The sequence below is a fragment of the Camelus ferus genome, chromosome 4, assembly GCF_009834535.1.
Source record: "Camelus ferus isolate YT-003-E chromosome 4, BCGSAC_Cfer_1.0, whole genome shotgun sequence".
NCBI classification, from domain to species: domain Eukaryota; kingdom Metazoa; phylum Chordata; class Mammalia; order Artiodactyla; family Camelidae; genus Camelus; species Camelus ferus.
Window position 1 is genome coordinate 43,891,596 of NC_045699.1, and position 18,194 is coordinate 43,909,789.

At 37.0% G+C, this 18,194-nt stretch overlaps 1 protein-coding gene across 2 annotated transcripts in view; it reads left to right on the forward strand.

Moving 5' to 3' along the window:
* The window catches only part of MELK (maternal embryonic leucine zipper kinase), a 71,555-nt gene that overhangs the window by 12,472 nt on the left and 40,889 nt on the right, over nucleotides 1-18,194 (forward strand). For both annotated transcript variants that reach the window (XM_032478000.1, XM_006187803.2), the window contains exons 7-8: nucleotides 1,630-1,722; nucleotides 6,001-6,099. In XM_032478000.1, the coding sequence (XP_032333891.1) occupies nucleotides 1,630-1,722; nucleotides 6,001-6,099 (192 nt within the window). The remainder of the gene's footprint in view (nucleotides 1-1,629; nucleotides 1,723-6,000; nucleotides 6,100-18,194) is intronic.

An 18,194-nucleotide genomic window follows, 5' to 3' on the forward strand; every position in this document is an offset into this window, starting at 1 on the left:
AGTTTGCAGTGCCAAGGTGACATGAGGCCATCACACCATGAATGCTGAATAGACCATGTGTTTGCAGTTTGAGTGTGTTGTCACTAGATGGGGCCTTCATTCATTTAGACATGAGTGTTGGGAATTTAGTGGAAATCTATTCTTTATTATCCAAATGGTTTTATAACTAACAATTGATTACATTTTCAGAGACAATCCCATCATAAAAGAAGAAGGAAAAAAATTGATATGCACTTTAAAATTTATACTATGATATAGTTCCTCATTTGCACTCCATAATTAACTACTGGTGGTGTCCAGCATATCTTCTCTTTGAGGTGACTTTGAACTTTCCTGTGTGGCTACCTGTTGGAGGCTTCCTCCTGGGTTTTCTAATGATGGTACTGAAAATCTCTAATGAGCTGTCTACACTCATTAAGAATGTTGAAATAGACCTGTCTCAGCCCTTTGGAGTCCCGTGGTTATTTCCTGCCCCAATCAGAATTAGCTGGGTGCAGAGGAGAGCAGACTTTGCCCCTTTGGCTGAGTGATTCTGTCTAATTTTCCTCTCCTTCCCTTGGCTCTTCAGAGATTGTCAGTAGAGTCTTGTGTCTGGGAGCCAAATTCTAGAAGGCATTTTTTTGATTGACAGAAATATAAAGATAAAGCATACTTTGAGCAGATAAACTGGTTTAAGTCATGTTCATCAGAGTAGGCAGTAGAGAGTGTTCATGACAGACTCTGTTAGCCTTTATTTGTGGCTGCTGCAGATTCGACCCACACAGGCATCATCTCAAAAAGCAGGGATTGGCTGGGAGAGGATGGCCTGAGCTTTCTGCTGAGGAGCTCACTGTTGGGCATGTTGCAGCTGTAAATGAAATCTCACAATTTCACAAGTCATTTGCCAATTGTATGTAAGGCAGTGGTATCATTTTTCATTATGTCTTCATGAGACCGGAGGAGGTTGAGCAGATTCTTTTTTTTAGTTATTTATTTTTTTGTCGGGGAAGGTAATTAGGTATATTTATTTATTTATTTTTAGAGGAGGTACTGTACCAGGAATTGAATCCAGGACCTCATGCATGCTAAGCATATGCTCTACCACTTGAGATATACCCTCCCCCCAGATTCTTCATTTGAACAGATCTGGAAGCTTAGGTCATGATTTGTTTCATAACTGAGTCTAGAAAACAGACTCCCGAGGCACTGGTCTGTGTAGCACATTGCTCTTTCCTCTAGGGAGAAAGAAACTTCTCTATGTGTAAAGATTTGATATTGGAGGTAGAGTCCAATAGATAAATAATCTTTTCCTTGAGTACTTGGGAGTGGGAAGACATGGGTGCTTGGTTGTATGCTAAGCTGATTATTATGCAAATGGATGCCTAGGGAAGTATGAACCTGACTTGACTGAGCTAAAGGGAAAAGGATTTTGTTCGGGCCAGATTGTAGTGGCATTGTAAATCCAGGGGAGAGGAGGCCACACGTGCATGCATGCACATAGACAGAGGATTGAGTTCGCAAAAAAGTCCCTTATTATTTGGGGTGGTTCTTCTTCTAGTGTCTCTTTGCTTGTGCCGAAAGACTTTTATCAAGGGTTTAATTCTCTTAAGGGCTGTAATTAATAGTGTTTCATTTGTATCTTATTGGCAGGGTAACAAGGATTACCATCTTCAAACATGCTGTGGGAGTCTTGCTTATGCAGCACCTGAATTAATACAAGGCAAATCATATCTGGGATCAGAGGTAATTATTCATTGGTTAATTCAATATATAATCAATACACATTTATTGGTGACCTGTAGTGAATCAGGCACTGTGCATTGAGGATATAATGAGGTCAGAAATAAACTTGTTAATCAAAGAGTTGTCTATTCAGAAAGTGAGATTTGTAAAGTAAAAAGTGAAATGAACAACTTGCAATAAATATAATAATACATAGTATACTTATGAAACAGGGATGTATTTCTGGTGTCCTTGTTGTGCTTGATTTTGTGTTTAACAATGCCATAGTTTAGACTGGTTAGTCTAGCCAGGTGGAGTGTGAGGCCAGGATTAAAGCCTCAGTTTTCAGAGATGCTGGTTAGCACAGAGAAAACCTTTACTTCGTCCACAGCTAACTCTCTGAGGCCAGCAGTCCGGTGTTCGCAGGCCCAGTGCCTGCTTTACTGCTAGCTCTCACAAGCTAGTCTGCCCCTTCCAATCTCTGGAGTACTATTTTTGCTGACATTAGTATCATAAAATAAAAAAGGTTTGAAAAAAAATAATAAAAAAGGTTTGGTTGTCAAAAGCTATGGAAATGCTGGGTTGAACAGTTTTCTTTAGTTCAGGACGTCTCCAAATCTTAGCATGTTCCTGTGGTCCTTTGGGTGGAGAATATCACAGGTAGCAGCTGGTCTAGATTTTACACACCTACGGAATCCATTCTTTATGTGGAGCATCTTTTGGGACTAGTGCTATGTGGGAAAAACTTTTGAGATATGCTGGTTTACTTCATTTATAACATGAAAACATGGGTGCTAACATGGGTTAGCACCAAAACATGGGTTTTTGGTGACCTTTTATTTGGATATAATCTCAAACTTAGAGAATAGTCGGAGATATGGAACAAGGAACTTCTGTATATATTTAGCTAAATTCACAGTTGTTTGCTTTTTTACCTATTTGCTTTCTCATTCTCTATGTTTATATATATGTATTGCTTTCTTAATCGATTGAGAGTAAGTTGGAGACATCATACCCTTTATCATTAAATACTGTGTCTATATTTCCTAAAAACAAAGACTCTCTCTTTTATAACCGAATTTTAGTTATCAAAATCAAGAGAATTTAACATTGATATTATTTAATCCACAATTCATATTCTGATGGTATTAATTGTACCAATAATGTCCTTTATAGCTATGTTTTGCCTCCAGTCCAGGATTCCATTAGGATCATGCACTGCATTGTCGTGTTTCTTTAGTCTTTAATCTGGAAGAGTTCCTTGGGCTCATTTTATCTTCAAGACCCTGAAGTTTTTGAGGAAGCCAGTTATTTTGTACATTGTCCCTCAATTTGAGTTTATCCGATGCTTCTTGTGGTTAGTTTCAGGTTATGCATTTTTGGCAGAAATACCACAGAGGTAATATTGTGGCCTCTTTAGTGCATCATAGGAAAGGGAACAAACTTTTACTGAGTGTTTATCATAATCCTAGACTCATGCTAGATCCTTTCTTTTCCCTTTCAATTGTGGTAAAATACACGTAACATAAAATTCACCATCTTAACCTTTTTTATGTGTATAGTTCCGATCTGAACCATTTTTAAATGTGCAGTTCAGTAGTGCTATGTACATTCGTGTTGTTGGGCAACCAATCTCCAGAGCTCTTTTAATCTTGCAAAACTGAAATTCTGTATCCATTGAACAGTAACTCTCCATGCCCCGCTCCATGGACCCCTAGCAACTATTCTTCTTTCTGTCTCTTTGAGTTTGGCTATTCTAGGTACCTTGTATAGTGGAATTATACTTTTTTTTTTTGGTGACTGACTTATTTCACTTAGTGTAGTATCTCCAAGCTTCATCCATGTTGTAGCATGTATCAGAATTTCCTTCCTTTTGAAGCCTGAATAATATACCAGTGTATGTATGTACCACATTTTGTTTATCCATTCATCCAAGGATAGACACTCAATTACTTCCACCTTTTGGTTACTATGAATAATGCTGATGGGGCCAAATACCTCTTTGAGACCTTGCTTTCAGTTCTTTTGGATATGTACACCACTGTGAAATTGCTGAATCTTATGGTAATTCTATTTTAATTTTTTGAGGAACTGCCATACTGTTTTCTATAGTGGCAGCAACATTTTACATTTCTGCAGCAGTGCACAAGGGTTTTTATAATTTTCACTTAAGCCCCACAAAATTCCTTTGGAATGAATACTGTTACTCTATTTCATAAGATAAAGAAAATGAAATTGAGACTCAGAAATTAAATGCCTTTGCAGGGTCACAGCTGGGAACTATGGGTCAAGATTTGAACTCAGTGAGGCTTTACCACACACCTGAACTCTTTCCTCTGTTTCAGCCAGTCTTCTAGAAGGAGTGGTAATCATACGCCTAATGCTCACAAGGTTCTTAGAGTTCTGATGATGAGGCCCTGCTGGTTTGAATACATGATCTGTCTGAGCCCGTGGTAGCTGCCATCTTGCGTCGCTGTCGCTCTAGAACAGTTTCTTAAGGACAACATACCAAGGAGTTGTCTGAGGCCCTTGTTAAATATGCAGAGTTCGGGGCTGTATGTTTAGATATTTTGGTTTTGTTTTCTAAGGTAGGGCTTTTAGGAATCTTCATTCTAAAATAAGTACTTTAGATTATTCTCTTGCTCGTAGTTCAGATCATGCTTGTTTTGGAACTTTTTTTTTTTCTCTTTAATGGAGATACTAGGACCTTGCTAGCAATGCTCTACCACTGAGCTATACCCACTCCCCCCAGATCATGCTTTAAGGAATGTTCCATGGTAAACATCTCTAATTCCTTTTGTAATTTCTCAGAGGAAGTGATTTCAAGCCTCCCCTTCCTCCCCAATTAATTTTCCCTCATTTGGCAATTGGTAGTTATAGATTTACTTGCATTTGCTTTGGTTTATGATTTCAGTTGATTAATTTATTCTCATATCCATTTCAAACAGTGAAGTGAAAATGCTTTGATGCGTTAACTGAAGAATGCTTTTTCAGCTTTTCTCTCTCTAGTAGCTTTGGTAGATTTCTATTGGGATGTTACTATTATTTTCTTCATCTTTTCCTTTAACCTCAGACATAATTTCTCTGTTGACCTCTTCTTAAGGTGTTTGATGAGGCCGTATTAGCCCACTCTTTCCTGTGTAGCCTCTTTGAATAGAACCCTGGTCAGCAGTGCCATGCCATCAAGATTCAATTTATAGATGTATTTGACATCTTTCAGGCATAAATATCTAATTTCTGACTTCCTGCAAGTTGAAAGAAAATCAGATGTTTGCTTGAAAGTAAGTTCATTTGGGGCATCCTAGTTGAGTCCTAATTTGATGTGATTTGGTAGGCAGGACTAGGTGTGAGATTTGTGTTATTTAGTATACATACTACCTAGTTGTATGATGATGCTGGAGTTATTTTAACTCTGTTTCTCCCCTCTTGCTCCCTCCTCTCGTTTTTTTTTTTTTTTTTTTTTTTTAAGATGCTGCCCTTTTTACTTCTTAAAATTTTCCTAAGGCTCAAATGAAGGTGGGAACTGTGATTTCTCAGCCATTGGTGGCATCATTATTGACTAAGGCCAAACACTGCTTGAATAAGTAGTTAGTGCTTAGGACTCATGGGGCACATGGATATCTTATATAAAGGTTAAGCTCCTTTCTGGGATTTTGAGATTTGTAGGACTATTTGTGCTGGCAGGCTAATTTCTAGCCTTGATCCTTGAAAAGTCAATCGTTGAACTTTATTAAGGTTTCTCTACATAGAGAGAACTTTAAAGTGCAGCTCAGTCACATTTTCAGATTATCAGTAGTAAATTTTAAGACTTGTTTTGACAGCCTCATGCATGTTTACATAATCCTTATATGTAATAAACCCTCAGTAGTGCTGTAGATTTGTCTTTCAGAATCAGAGACCCAGCCTCATCTTCTTCCTTAGCATGCTCAATCTAGGCCTGCCAACTGGAAACTTTTTTTCAATTTTATTTACTCAGGACCTCATGAATGCTAAGCTTGTGCTCCACCACTGAACTATCCCCTCCCTCCTGGAAATTATTTTCTATTAAGCATTAGAGTCCAGCATTAGAGGAAAGTGCACTGAACTGGAAGTCAAGAGACCTACCTGGGTGGCCTGCCATTGACTGGGTGACTTTGGACAAGCTTTCCTTTCTGGGCTTTAGACTGTAGAATGAGCAGGTTTAATTAGATGACCCTTGAGCTCTTTTCCCGCTCTGTGAGGATTCTGTGATCTATTATGTGTACTGCCATTTTGAAATGCATTCTGAATTTTTTTGAATTATTTTTTTCTTCCTCTCAGGCAGATGTTTGGAGCATGGGCATACTCTTATATGTACTTATGTGTGGCTTTCTACCATTTGATGATGATAATGTCATGGCTTTGTACAAGAAGATTATGGTGAGTTTTATAAGGCATGTGATTTCATTGTAAAAGTTTTCTTTCACTGCAAGCTATATGCTTCTGTTTATAAAAGTACAGAACAGGTAGAAGTAATGTATGCTGTTAGAAGTCAGGACTGTGGTTACTCTTTGGAGGTGCCACTGGAAAAGGGACATGAGGGGGCTTCTGTTTGGTTTTTGATCTGGGTGCTGATAATACTTGTGTATTCAATTTTTGAAAACTTATCAAGATACACCTTTATGATATGTGTACTTTTCTATACATTATACATCTTTAATAGAAAGCTTAACAAAACAAAACAAATGGATAAGTAAACATGTAAGCTGATTTTCCTGGTATAGTTTTTGTTTTGTATCCTGAAATGATACCTTAGTAAGTTGTTGTGTTAAATCACATTTTTCTGTTGAGTTATGTTAAAATAAGAGAAACTTTCTTTTTGATGATAAAATTTGGCTTTAAGGTATAATAAAAGCACAGTTAAGAGTACTATAAGCTTTGTTAAAATCATGTATGTTAGAGACAGAAAGTAGATGTGTGGGTGTGGGGTCGGGGGTCGAGGGTGGAGTGGCAGTGGGGAGTGACTGCTAATGAATATGGGGTTTCTTTCTGGGTTGATGAAGACATTCTGGAATTACACAGTGGTGATGGTTGTACAACTTCGTAAATATACTAAAGACCACTGAATTGTACGGTTTCAAAGTGTGAATTCTATGTTATAGGAGCTATATTGAATTAAAAAGCCCAAAAATCATGTATAGCAAGGAAAATAGTAAAATTCTTTTCAAAGAGTTAATACTCAGAGCAAGCTAGCAAAATAAGATATGTGAAGAAGAAAGAGCACCATATTGTGTCCATAGCAAATCAGGGTCAGATCTGCAGAGCAACTTCTCTGAATGCAGCTTAGATTCAGTTCTGTTTAACAAATATTTCCTGAAGGTCTTTGTATGAGCTGTTGAAAGACATGAACAAAGATCTGTGAAACTTGATCACTGTCCACCAGGGCCAGGTTCCTTGTTGGAGACAGATACAAGGCTATCTGAAAAGAGGAAAGGGTGAGGGGTGCCAAATTATAAGAGAGGTATAAATGAAGTTAATATAGGAGTGGGTGTGGGATTTGGGAGGACATCTTAGAGGAAGTAAGGTTTGAGCTGGACTTTAAAGAAGGTTAGAAGTGCTTCAGAAAGGGAGGTGAGAGAGAGGATATCTGGTAGACAGTATCAGCAAAGACATAAGATGGGAGAAATGGTTAGAAGTTTTATGTGGCTGTACTTTGAAGTCTCTAACACCCTTTAGGTAGGGAGACCACCTAAATCAACTCTCATTTCTGGGAAGTAGCATACAGAGTTGAAAGTGGTGAAACCAGTTGGCTTGTTGCCTGCTCTATAAAACAACCAAGTCTAAGGGCAGTGAGTTCAACCTTCACTTGTTTTATCTATTTGACTTAATAGTTTTTCCTATATCCCACCCTGGAAAAACTTTTAAAAGCAATGCCAAAACTACAAGAGTAGTTTTGGTAAGTGATGGAATGGTAATAGTTCTAATTCTTTGAAGGCCAAAGAGCTCTATTCTGCAGAATCAAAGAGAAGTCATGGTAGCAGTAGCTGTTGCCATTGCTTTGGGGAACTGTGAACGCATGTTCTTCTCCTTGGGGAGGGGAGATGGATGGGGTAGTGGCCTGGAGGCTGGCCTCCTGGAGCCTGCTGGGGTAGCCAAGACAGTCTGTATTTCCTCCCACTCCTGCTCCCGAAGCTTCCCTTAACTTTGAGAGTAGTAGTTGTTGCCTTGGCTCTGCTTGCTGCCTGTGACAGCAGTTCTTGACCTCAAAGAGCCACACCCCACTGTGTCAACAGCACGATACAGGGAGAGTAGTGTTAGGATTGCTTTGTAGCTTCAGCTTTAGTGAACAGATGTGGAATGGGAAGGAGGCTTGGTCGTTGGGCAGCTCAGTAACAATTTTCCAATTATACTTTCAAAAAATACTGGGTTGGCTTTTTGAGTTATTCCCTCTTTTTGCTACTCTTTCTGTAAAGTAGAGCTCTGTTCTTTGTCCTGAAAATAACTTTATTATTATAAGCTACTGTTATGTTTTACCATATACTCTTTTTTAGGGGAGCAAGGGGAACTTGATGCCAAAGAAATAAACTGACAGACAAACTTCTCCAAAGACGAACTAGAATTGGATCTACTAGGTGTTATAGTGTGAAATTTTATAACTTTCAGAATTCTAGAAAGACAATGTGGGGCACACAGTCAGAATTCTACTGTTGGAGAGGGTCTTACAAATCATGTTTTCTTATCTCTGCTTGTTTCATGTTTAAATTTTCACTAAAATATCTATTGCCTTGGCTTTATCCAAGTAATCTCTCTCAGGGTGGGGAAAGTCTTAGCTAATGGACTTAGAGCAGTGGTTTACAAAACTGGCAGCATATTAGCATCGCTTGAGGTGCTTTAAAAAAACTCCAGAGCAATTAAATGAGAATCTCATTGGTATTTTAAAAATCCAGGATCTCCACTTTCTATCTGTGGACTTAGCCTCTCTGTGTGTCAGCTTCCTCGTCTGTAAAATGGGTGATGATATTCACAATTTAGGATTCTTAGGATTAAATGAGTTAGTCCATAGAAAGCATTTAGTGTAGTGCTCAATAAACGCTAGCTCTTACTGAGATACATTTCTAAATTTGGTTTGCCAATATTTTGTCCAGGACTTAAAATTTGTTCAGAGATTAATATGTAGTTTCCCTTTCTGGAGCTATTTTATTTGTTTGGTTTTGGTTTCAATATTTTACTAGCCACATAAAGTTAGTTGGGGAGTATTCTTCCTTTTACTTTTTGGGGGAAGGGCAGTTTAACATTGGAATTTTTAGTTCCTTGGAGTTATGGAATATGCTTGAAAGTCCATCTCCACCAGTGGCTTCTTTATGGGAAGGTTTTAAAATACTGCATAAGTCAGATCATATCACTTTATTGGAATCTCTCCACTGGCTTCTTTCCCATCTCGCTCCAGTACAACAAGACAGAGTTCGCCCTGTGGGCTGTGTGCTTTATCCCAGGTGAGCTGGCTCCCATTGTCTCGATGCCCTGTCCCTGACTACTCCCCCTCCTCACTTGCTCCATTCTCTTGTACTCCTTGTTGTGTCCCCTACCCTTCCTTTCTTGAACATGCCAAGCATGCATCTGCCCCAAGACATTTGTGCCTGCTCTTTCATCTGAAGTGTTTTTTTGCCAGGTATATGCTTTGTCCTCTCCTTTTCTTTAGATCTCTATTTAGATGTTCTGTAAATAGAAAGGCAGCAGTTCATTTGTTTGTTCCTTTGTTAGTTTGATCATTTGTTCATTTAGTCATTCATTCAGTGTTCTTTCAATTGGGAAGCAGTTAAATATTTATTGAGCACCTATTCTTTGCTACGTTCTAGATGCTTGGGATATATCAGTGAATAAAACAGGTGGACAATCCCTGCCCTCATGGAGTTTATTTTTTAGTGGCAGGGTAAAAAACAGTGGTAGTAGCACAAAAAGATAATAAACGTAATAAATAAGTAAATTATATTAAAAGATGATACTTGATTTAGAAAAAAGAAAAAAATTGAGCAGGGTAAAGAGGAATCAGGAGAACAGACTGAGGGGATGTGAAGGGAATAGGAGGGCTGGTTGCATTACTAAATATTAAGTATGGTGGTCAGAGTAAACTTCACAGAGGTGAGATTTGAGCAAGACTTGAAGGAGGTGAGACTGTTAGTCAAGTGGCTATGAACGCAGAGAGTATTTCAGGCAGAGGAGACAGAGCAAAGGCCAGTAGTTAGAAGCATGCCTGGTATAGGCAAGGGAGGGCAGGGGGCTGGTGCCACTAGAATGGAGCAGATGAGCAGAGTTGTAGGAAACAAAGTCTCAGGCAACAGAGCTCCAACTGCCTCGGGCTCCGTAGGCTGTGATAAGGATTTTGGCTTTTTCTCTAAGTGAAATGGGGAGCCACTTGAGAGTTTTGAGCAGAAGAGAGACATGGTCTGGTTTAGGTTTTCTCAGGACCATAGTGGCTACTGTGTGGAGATAGGCTACAGGGAGCAAAGAGGAGAACCAGGGAGACTGATGGGGAGGATACTGTAGTAATTTTCAGAGAAGAGATGATTGCCACTGAGGTAGTGAGAAGTGCTTAGATTCCGGGTATCTTTTTTTTTTTTTAATTATTTTTAAATTAGCATAGAGTAAAATAAATTCTTTTATGTGTACAGGTCTCCAAATTTTAACACACATATAGATTGACATAGCCACCACCAGCATAGTCAGGATGTATGTTTGGACTAATCCGTTGTCTTTTGAAGGTATAGCTAACATAGTATGCTGATGGTTGGGATGAAGGGAGTAACCTGAGCAACTGGGAAGCTGGAGCTGCCGACAGCTGAGCTGGGTAAGATTCCTGGTAGAGCAGGGATGATAAGGAGTCTGATTTTGAGCATAAAGAATGTGTCTATTTTGTCTAATTTTTCAAATTTCTTGGCATTAAGTTGTTTGTTTACCCAGTGACAATGTGTATACCAGATTTTTATGTTATATTTTTCAGATTAGTCTCTCTCTACATAAGGAACCTTGTATTTTATCTTTTTATGCTATCCCCTTCTCAGTTTTTTCACACAGATGGTAGCATACCATGAACCCTCTTCTGCATCTTATCTTCTTCTCTTGACAGTATGTCTTGGAAATCAAACCATTTTGTACTGGCTCAGAACCTTTTCATAGAATTCAGTGCCCAGTATTGCTGTGGATACATGTACCTTAATCGATTTAACCAGTCCTGTTAATGGACATTTAAGTAATTTCCAAGTGGTCATTTTGTACATTGTGAATATATCTGTAAGAAAGTTCCTAGAAGAGTTATTGGATCAAAGGGTATGTGAATTAGTAATTTTATTAGATATTACCAAATTGCTTCCTAGCAAAGTTCTATCAGTTTACACAACTGTCAGCAATAGGATGAAAATAGCTGTTTTTCCATAATCACATCAATACAGTATATCACCTTTCTTGATATTTATGTTATTATGTTAAGATTTTTTTGTTACGCAGGAATTTTTAATTTTTATTTAGTCAAATTTATCAGTCTTTCATTGTTGTATTTGGAAAGACTTTCCTAAGTAGATTATTTTTTAAATGCCCATTTTTTCTTCTAGTATTCTTATGTTTTCATTTTTTAAAAATGTTTAAATACTTGATTCACCTGAAATTTGCTTTTGAGTGGTTTCTTGCCTTTAAACATCAGTAAAAAGTTGTAGAGATTTGTTTTCATATTCTAGATTCTTGTTTTTAAAAATCTTGTAATTGTGATGGCAACTTAGCCATATGTACTTAGATTTGAGTTTCATTGTTAAGAATAATGTATGTAAATGTATTTCAAATCAACTTCATAATTTCAAGTTTTGAGACCACTTGTTAGTCTGATTAGGTCTTTTTTTAACATAGTATTTTGGCTAATGGGCTCACACTAAGAGTAGAGGCGTCAGCTCTGTTGTTTGCTTGTGCTTGTATTTATTGTTTTACCTTTAATCTGTGGCTTCTTTGCAAGAATCTTTTAAAACCACCTGGCTATTTTGTAAGGATTTAGTTTAGTTAAGCCAGATAGTATAATTTGTAAATCCATTTATCTGGGCTCAGGTAAAGCCTTCACAATATACAGAGGGTGGTACAAGTTGGAGCCACAGTTGTCTGTCATGTGTCACTGTCACAGTCGGGGAAGAATTACCTCATGCTACCTCATACTGTAGTTTACATAGAGACTAATGAAGGTCCCAGTGCCAGTCCACATACTAAATATTAATAATGCTTAATTTCCATCTTATTTTTTAGATAGAAAAAATATAAATGGAAGTCCTAATGTATTCTTTCCACACCCTAGTGTATCTTCTTATATACCCGCTGGGATGCACATGTCCCACCTTTGAAGATAGCCAATCAAGAAGTATGAATAGTGAACTCGGCATATTCTTTAAGTATTCTCTCAATGTAATCCTTCTCAGCCGAGTTATTGAGTACCAGTATATTAGGGATTGTTCTCCTTAGAAATTTCCTGAAGTTATGGCTGTGCTGAATAAGAACAAAAGCAGCTGTCAGTATAACTGGTGCTGGAATTGACATCCTTCTGTGAACATTGAGCCTTCAAAGGATACTTGACTTCTCGGTGATGAGTATTTGGGAATTGCAGTAAGACATTATGCTGTAAAGGATGACTGTTAATGATTTTATCCAAGAAGAATTTCGAGTAATCGCCTTGACCACGTAAAGTCTTAATAAAGGTATCTGAGATTGAGCAGTCTACCTTCCATATGCCCCACAGATATACACCTATTAAAGCAAAATGTGGTATTGTTTGGATTTACTAACTATAAACTTTGACTTTAGAATAATTATATCTCTTCTTTACAGCAATGCTTATACAGAGCTATAATCCTTGATTTGTGATGTTAAAATGATGTAATTCACATGCAAGAAGAATACTTGGCAGGAGTGCACGCATTCAGCTCTTCCAAGTCATACCCAGGCATTAGGGGCAAATTAAACAGAAGAGTAAGTGGGCGGGGGGGTTAGGGACAGGACAGATCTTTGTTTTATCCTACTGGAAAGTAATAGTTGATCTGTCAAGAAATCATTCCTACTAACCTGACTCTTGAGTAAGTAGCATAATGTACAATTCTATGGATGTGTGAATAGCTAAGAGTCTGTGTTGCAGCTTAACTTACTCCTTTCCAGAGTGCTAAAAAGGCAAGAAGTTAGTTAGTTTTAACTACTATGCTATAGAGCATCCCAAAGAAATGAACACTTTGTCCTGTGTATTATAATCTGTGTATTTGCATTTTTCTCTGTTTTTTTTCCTAGTACTTTTTATGTTTTTAAAATACTAGTTCTTTGATCTACCAGAAATTAATATTGGTATAAGAAGTGCCAGCTTCTTTTTAAATACAATTTTTACTTTAAACTAGTTTTAGATTTACAGAGAAGTTGCAAAGATGGTATAAAGAGTTCCCATTTATCCTTTACCCAGTCCTCTCTATTATTAGTTGATATGACAACTAAATATAATATCTGTGATAGTTCCTAGGGATCCAGTTTTAAAAAAAAAAAACAACAGTTATTTATTGTCCTAGAACTGTTTATTCAATAATCTATCATTTTCCCATTGATTTGAAATGATGATTTTATTATATATTAGATTCCTACATTTACATATTTCTTCTTTGTGGCTGTTTATTTCATTGTATTTATTTATTTTTTGTCTATGCTTGTCTTACATGTAATTATTTTAATTACTGGGTTTTTATAATACCATTTATTTAATATCTAGTAGAATTAGCTCCCTCTTACTCTTTTTTTCCCCTAGAATTTTCCTGGCTCTTTTTCTGTGATTATTTTTCCTTCATGTACTTTTTAAATGATATGCTTAGAAAGCTAATGGGTCCATAATTTGATGGGATAAAGTTTATTTTATTTTAAAAAGGAATGATTTGGTAATATATCTGTAATATTAATAATGGTGAATGAATGAGCCAGAATTGGAGACCTGGCCTTAGGTGTTCTTTTGTGTTGTATGAAATTTCAGTCCCCCAACCCTGAAAAAAAAAAGAAAGAAAAGAAAAAATTTAGGGGGAGGGTATAGCTCAGTGGTAGAGTGCATGCCTAGCATGCATGAGGTCTGGGTTCATACCCTGGTACCTCCACCAAAAGAAATAAATAGATAAACCTAATTACCTCCCCCCTTTAAAAAAAATGAAATTACGATCCCTTCAAGGACTCTGTATCCTCATAGCATAGAAACACAGTTTGGTTTACGACTTGACCACCTTTTTATTTCTTAACTCTTTGTGTGTTTGTGAGTCTTAATAGTGCTTTCTTTTTCTTTTGGAAAACATTTTTGTTAACTTATAGTACATCTTTATAACAGAATATTCTCCAATCATAAAAATGAATGAGGAGGCTCTTTAAATACTGATATGGAATGCTATCTAAGATATATTGTTAAAGGGAAAAGCAAGGTGTAGAACAGTATACTGTCATTTTTGTAAAAATAAAGAAGAGAGATATGTTTATATTATTTGCTCACATGTGAAGGAAGATATAAGAAGCTGCCAGTTGCTTCTCCTTCTGGGGAGGAAACTTGGGAGAGGAAAGGAAGGGAGAATTTTCATTCTGTGCTCCTTTGTACCTCTTACGTTTTGAATCATGTAAAGGTTTTACTTCTTGCCTAATTGCTCAGGCTAGGACTTCCAATACTATGTTGAATAGAAGTGGTAAAAGTGGGCAGTCTTGTCTTTTCTTGATCTTAGAGGAAAGGCTTTGTCTTCTACCATTGAATGTGACATTAGCTGTGGATTTTTCATATGTGGCTTTTATTATGTTGAGGTAGTTTTCTCCTATTCCTAGTTTTGTTGAATGTTTTTTATCATGAAAGGGTGTTAAATTTTTTCAGATTTTTTTTTCTGCATTGATTAATGTGATCATGTGGTTTTCTCCTTCATTCTGTTAATACGGTGTATCACATATATTGGTTTGTGTATGTTGAGCCATCCTTGCATTCCAGGAATAAATCCTACTTGGTCATGTTGTATACTTCTTTTAATATGCTGTTGAATTTGGTTTGCTAGTAATATTAAAAAAATAAATAAAATGTTTAAAAAAAGTTTTGAACTGCAAAAACTGATGTGGAAAGTGGGGGAGGTGCCTTCTGAAAGCTGGGTCTGAGTCTCTGTAGGTTTAAAGAATTAGAGTTATATGCTAATTTGAGTTGTGCTGAAGTCTCCTCTGCCTAGAGCATCTGCATCAGTCTTTTTTTGTTGAACTTTTTTGCTTTTTCCCCACTCCCATTTTTTGTTTCCTCCAAGGAGATAGCATTCTGAGGTATGTATGTTTTATATTTTTGTGACCCTTGCACATGGTTGCTCAGAAAAAATAAAATATTTCCTGGCATGCTTATTCTTACTCTGTTACAAAAGCAATGCTTCACATTCCTGAGTTTTTCTTATTTGCCAGACACTGCTCTGAGTGAAGTAGTTGCTATTATTGTTCTCCTCTTATAGATGATGAAACTAAGGGGCAGAGACCTTAAATAATTATTCAGGGTTTTAAAGCTAGTAAGTAGCAGAGCTGGGATTTGAACCCAGCTAGTCAAGCTTCAGAACCCATTTTCATAGCCACCATGAGATATTGTTTCTTAACCCTGTAGTTGCTAGTCTCAAGAGAGTCATAGACTCTAGAGGGGAAAGTGATCCCCATCCCTAGCTTCTTTGTGCCCATTCACTTGGGAATGTTCCTAGACATTCCAACTTTTCATATTTAGCAGGACTAACTATGTTTACCAGTTCTCCTAATTCGTATTAGGTATTGTACCTCAGCTTTTCTACTCACTTTAGGTGTCACCCCTGGTAGTCCAACTTACTGATCCTTATTTTCTTTATCAGTAGTGTTAGAGCACTGCAGTAATCAGTAATTTCCAAGGTCCGTTCCAGCTCTGAGTAGCTATAAGTTCTCTGATTTCTGTTTATTCACATTTAGTTTCCCTTATTTGTTTCAGCCTAGTATTCTCCTCTGTTAATATATTGAATCTTCATTCTGATCTCATATAATATTAGCTGTCCTTGTCAGCACTGTGACATTTTGTACATTTCTTGACCATCTCTAAGCCAAGTTGTTGATTAAAAAACTGAATAGAACTGGACCACTGCTAGTCTTCCGTGTGTTGGTTTTTAGTCTGCGTCAGATCCACTTAACCAAGATTTTGTGGTCTTATCCACAAAGATAAAATAAGTGACTGTTAGTACTTTCCTGAAATTAAACTACACTATATCCATGATGTTCCTCATTTATTGAGTTAATTCTAAGCTTGATTTTTTTTTTTAACCTACCCAGACCCACACTCCTATGCTATTTATTTGCCTTCATTTGCTATTACTGTAAGTTCACATTCATATGGCAGCCATGGAGATTAATGCTCCTAGTTATTGACGTATTGTTTCATCAATACAAGGTGAATGTACCAATGTACAAATTTCATTGTTCTCTAATTTTATTTATTTGAGTGCACTAGTGGATTCTGCATCAATCCTTTGGGGGAGGGGAACTACTTAAAGATAATATAAAAGTATTGGTTGTAATAGTGGATGTTGGATCCAAGTTTTGATATTTTTGGTAAATCAAATATTTATTGCAGTGGAATGAGTATGGTAGAAAATGTCTAATTCTTGTTCAGGAGAGATTTAGCTTTCCTAATTAATATTATTTACTAATACTGTATATTCTTTGTTTCTCCTACTCTGAATTTCGTTTTTTAGTTTTTCATGTATTTGCAAGTTGAAAATTGATTCAAATTAGGACTTTTATGCATTATTGTGGAATTTAATTTCACACATTATAGATTTTGAAATTTATTGTAATCTTGGCTCAGAACTATTGTTCCGAGTCACAGTGTAATACAGTCTGCTGGTTGAATCTAATTAAGGTGTCATATCACTTGCATGCAGTATGTATCTTTGCTTAGAATGTTCTAAAATTCCTCACTTGGGAATAATACTTCCCTCTGTTCTTGGTTTGATTGAAAAACCCAGCAATATTTGACACACTGTATATAACTCTTGTTTAAGAGGCATACTTTGTTTATCTTTTGTATTTGTTGCCTATTTTAAGCAAAATGCTTAACTGCAGTTTCCAGCATGGTTACTAATAGGTTGAGTATTAATCTTATTAATGTCACCTATATTCATTTGCCATCACTGCATTCAAAGACAAGCATGACTGTACTCCAGTTCTGGGTACACAATATTAAGGAAATATAACTAATTTAGTAAATGAAAATTGAGTAGTTTGAAAGTAAAATTGCTTTCTAACAAGAGCAATTTATGATTACAATTTATTTAAATTGTACATAATAAGCACTTGGCACAATGCCAGGCACAGTACACAGTAAGAACAGTAGGATACTCAGTATCTGTTAGTTTCTACTAGTGCTGCTACCTCTGCTGCTGCTGCTGCTACTACTACTACTACTACTGTTACTATCTGTGAAACAAGTACAGTAATGCCACTTTCAGGGCTATAAAAAGAATAGAAGAGAATGCATGTAAAGCACTCAGCACAATGCCTTGCACATAAGAGACAATAAATGTTTGTTCCATCTGAGGGAAATAGGAGGGGGAGATAGGGCTACTCAAAAAAGTAGCAGACCAAAGATGGCATGTACAATTTATTTTAAAGAAAAAGAGCAAATTATCTATTTGAGATTGTATTTCACAATTATAGAATTGACTGCAGCACCATGATTATGTGTTGGAGAGATTGCCTGCCTTTCTTAGTACTGTATGAAAAACGAATCATTGCAAGCCCACCAGCATTCCCAGGATTCTCTTGCTTATTAGCACACAGATCTTTTTTCCCCTCTCACTTGACTTCTTCCTCTATTACCTGTTTCTTGCTCTCATTTGCAAGGTAATCATCTCTTAAATAAACAAGAATTCTCCAAAGGCAGAGCAGAAACCAGGGTTAAGGGGCACAGGCCTGGTTGACACAGGGCCTTTTGTGGAGATGCTCTTCCCTAGCAGAACTGTTCCTCTCAAGGCTTTTTCCATTTGATCCTTAGATATCTACTTTCAATATTTAAATAAGGAGCCTTTCTCCCTGTCTACTTCTAGGTATCCTTAGACTTTCCAGCAAAGTACAACAGAAAAAGTATTGTATGTCTCTTCTACTCATGTCTGTACCCCTTTATTGCTTTATAATAATGTTTATCAACTTTGGTACCATTGAGATTTGGGGCTGGATAGTCCTTTGTTGTGGGGGGTTGTCCTGTGCATTGTAGGATGTTTAGCAGCATCCCTGGCCTTTACCTATTAGATGCTAGTAGTGGCCTCCAAGTCATGACAATCAGAAATGTCTCCAGATGCTACCAGATGTCCCCTGGGGGACAAAATCACCCCCGGTTGAGAACAAATGCCTTATAACATTGAACAAGTATTTGATTTCCCTGGCTGAGACATAGTTTCCTCGTATGTGTAATGCGGTTAATAATCCCTGCATACTGGATTAAAAAATGTTCTGTGTATTTTTAAATACTGTGCAAATAG